Source organism: Etheostoma spectabile, chromosome 4, assembly GCF_008692095.1.
Source record: "Etheostoma spectabile isolate EspeVRDwgs_2016 chromosome 4, UIUC_Espe_1.0, whole genome shotgun sequence".
Lineage (NCBI taxonomy): Eukaryota > Metazoa > Chordata > Actinopteri > Perciformes > Percidae > Etheostoma > Etheostoma spectabile.
Genome location: NC_045736.1, coordinates 3,169,179 through 3,170,165, shown reverse-complemented (window position 1 = coordinate 3,170,165; position 987 = coordinate 3,169,179). Strand labels below are relative to the sequence as shown.

The window sequence follows — 987 nt, the reverse complement described above, 5'->3', positions numbered from 1 at the left end:
CACACACACACACACACACACACACACACACACACACACGTCCTACCGAAATGGTTGAGTGCAGCTGGTTTAAGAAGTTCCACAGGCTGTTCGTTGCTGGTCAAGCCACCTGTTAGAGAGTAGGAAAGGAGGTCTTTAATGTGGTTGTCAGTATTGTGTTATGAAAATCAGCAGTTGAATAGATTCAAACCCCTAGCGTCTGTCTACAGATCCTAACAAGGGGAGGGATAGACGACTGGGCAGGGCTATGGAGTACTGAAGAGGATAAGGATGAGTGGGAAATGAGAGAAAACAAGCAACAGAAAGTGACAAGAACAAACCAGATGTGTACAGTAATATGATACCTTTTCAACAAAGTCAGAGAGAGAGAGAGAGAAAGAGAGCCAGTGAGAGAGAGCGAGAGCGAGAGAGCGAGAGAGAGAGAGAGCGCAGTGGAGCAGACAAAGTGCTCACACATTACGAGCCAACAATTCCAACAACCAGAGGGCCTGTGTTTATAATCATTTAAACCTTGGAAAAGTGGCTTACTGCAGCACATCCCAAAATAATTCTTAATTATGTCTTGACTACGCAATATTGGATTAAGATTTATTTCAGCCATCTTTGCTAGACCACATTAGTGAGAGAATTTGCATTATTACAAAATCCCCATAATTTGGTGAAAGATAAAAGAAAGTGTTCACAAGCAAGATATCATAAAATTCTAAAATGCTAAAATTCCTGAAGGACCTATCAACAAATCCCCTGGAAGGAAACCCACTCTGACTGATCTCCTCTTCTCACCTATTCCCACTACTCTCTACAAATTGCTGCCAAAAGCAATGTTTTCAAAACTTCTCAGTTATTACAAATCTGCACTGTTTTGCAAATAACCTTTTACAAATTTAAAAATCATATGTTGAGAGAAAAGAAAGACACCCAGGGTAAATTGAACATCGTATGTGTGTGTGTGTGTGTGTGTGTGTGTGTGTGTGTGTGTGTGTGTGT

The 987-nt window shown here is 41.0% G+C and overlaps 1 protein-coding gene across 3 annotated transcripts in view; it reads right to left on the bottom strand.

Moving 5' to 3' along the window:
- Window positions 1-987, bottom strand: part of hdac4 (histone deacetylase 4) — a gene marked incomplete in the record, with an annotated part of 176,687 nt that overhangs the window by 103,381 nt on the left and 72,319 nt on the right. For 2 of the 3 annotated variants that reach the window (XM_032512920.1, XM_032512921.1), the window contains 1 exon segment: window positions 47-109. In XM_032512920.1, the coding sequence (XP_032368811.1) occupies window positions 47-109 (63 nt within the window). 3 annotated transcript variants of the gene reach the window in all.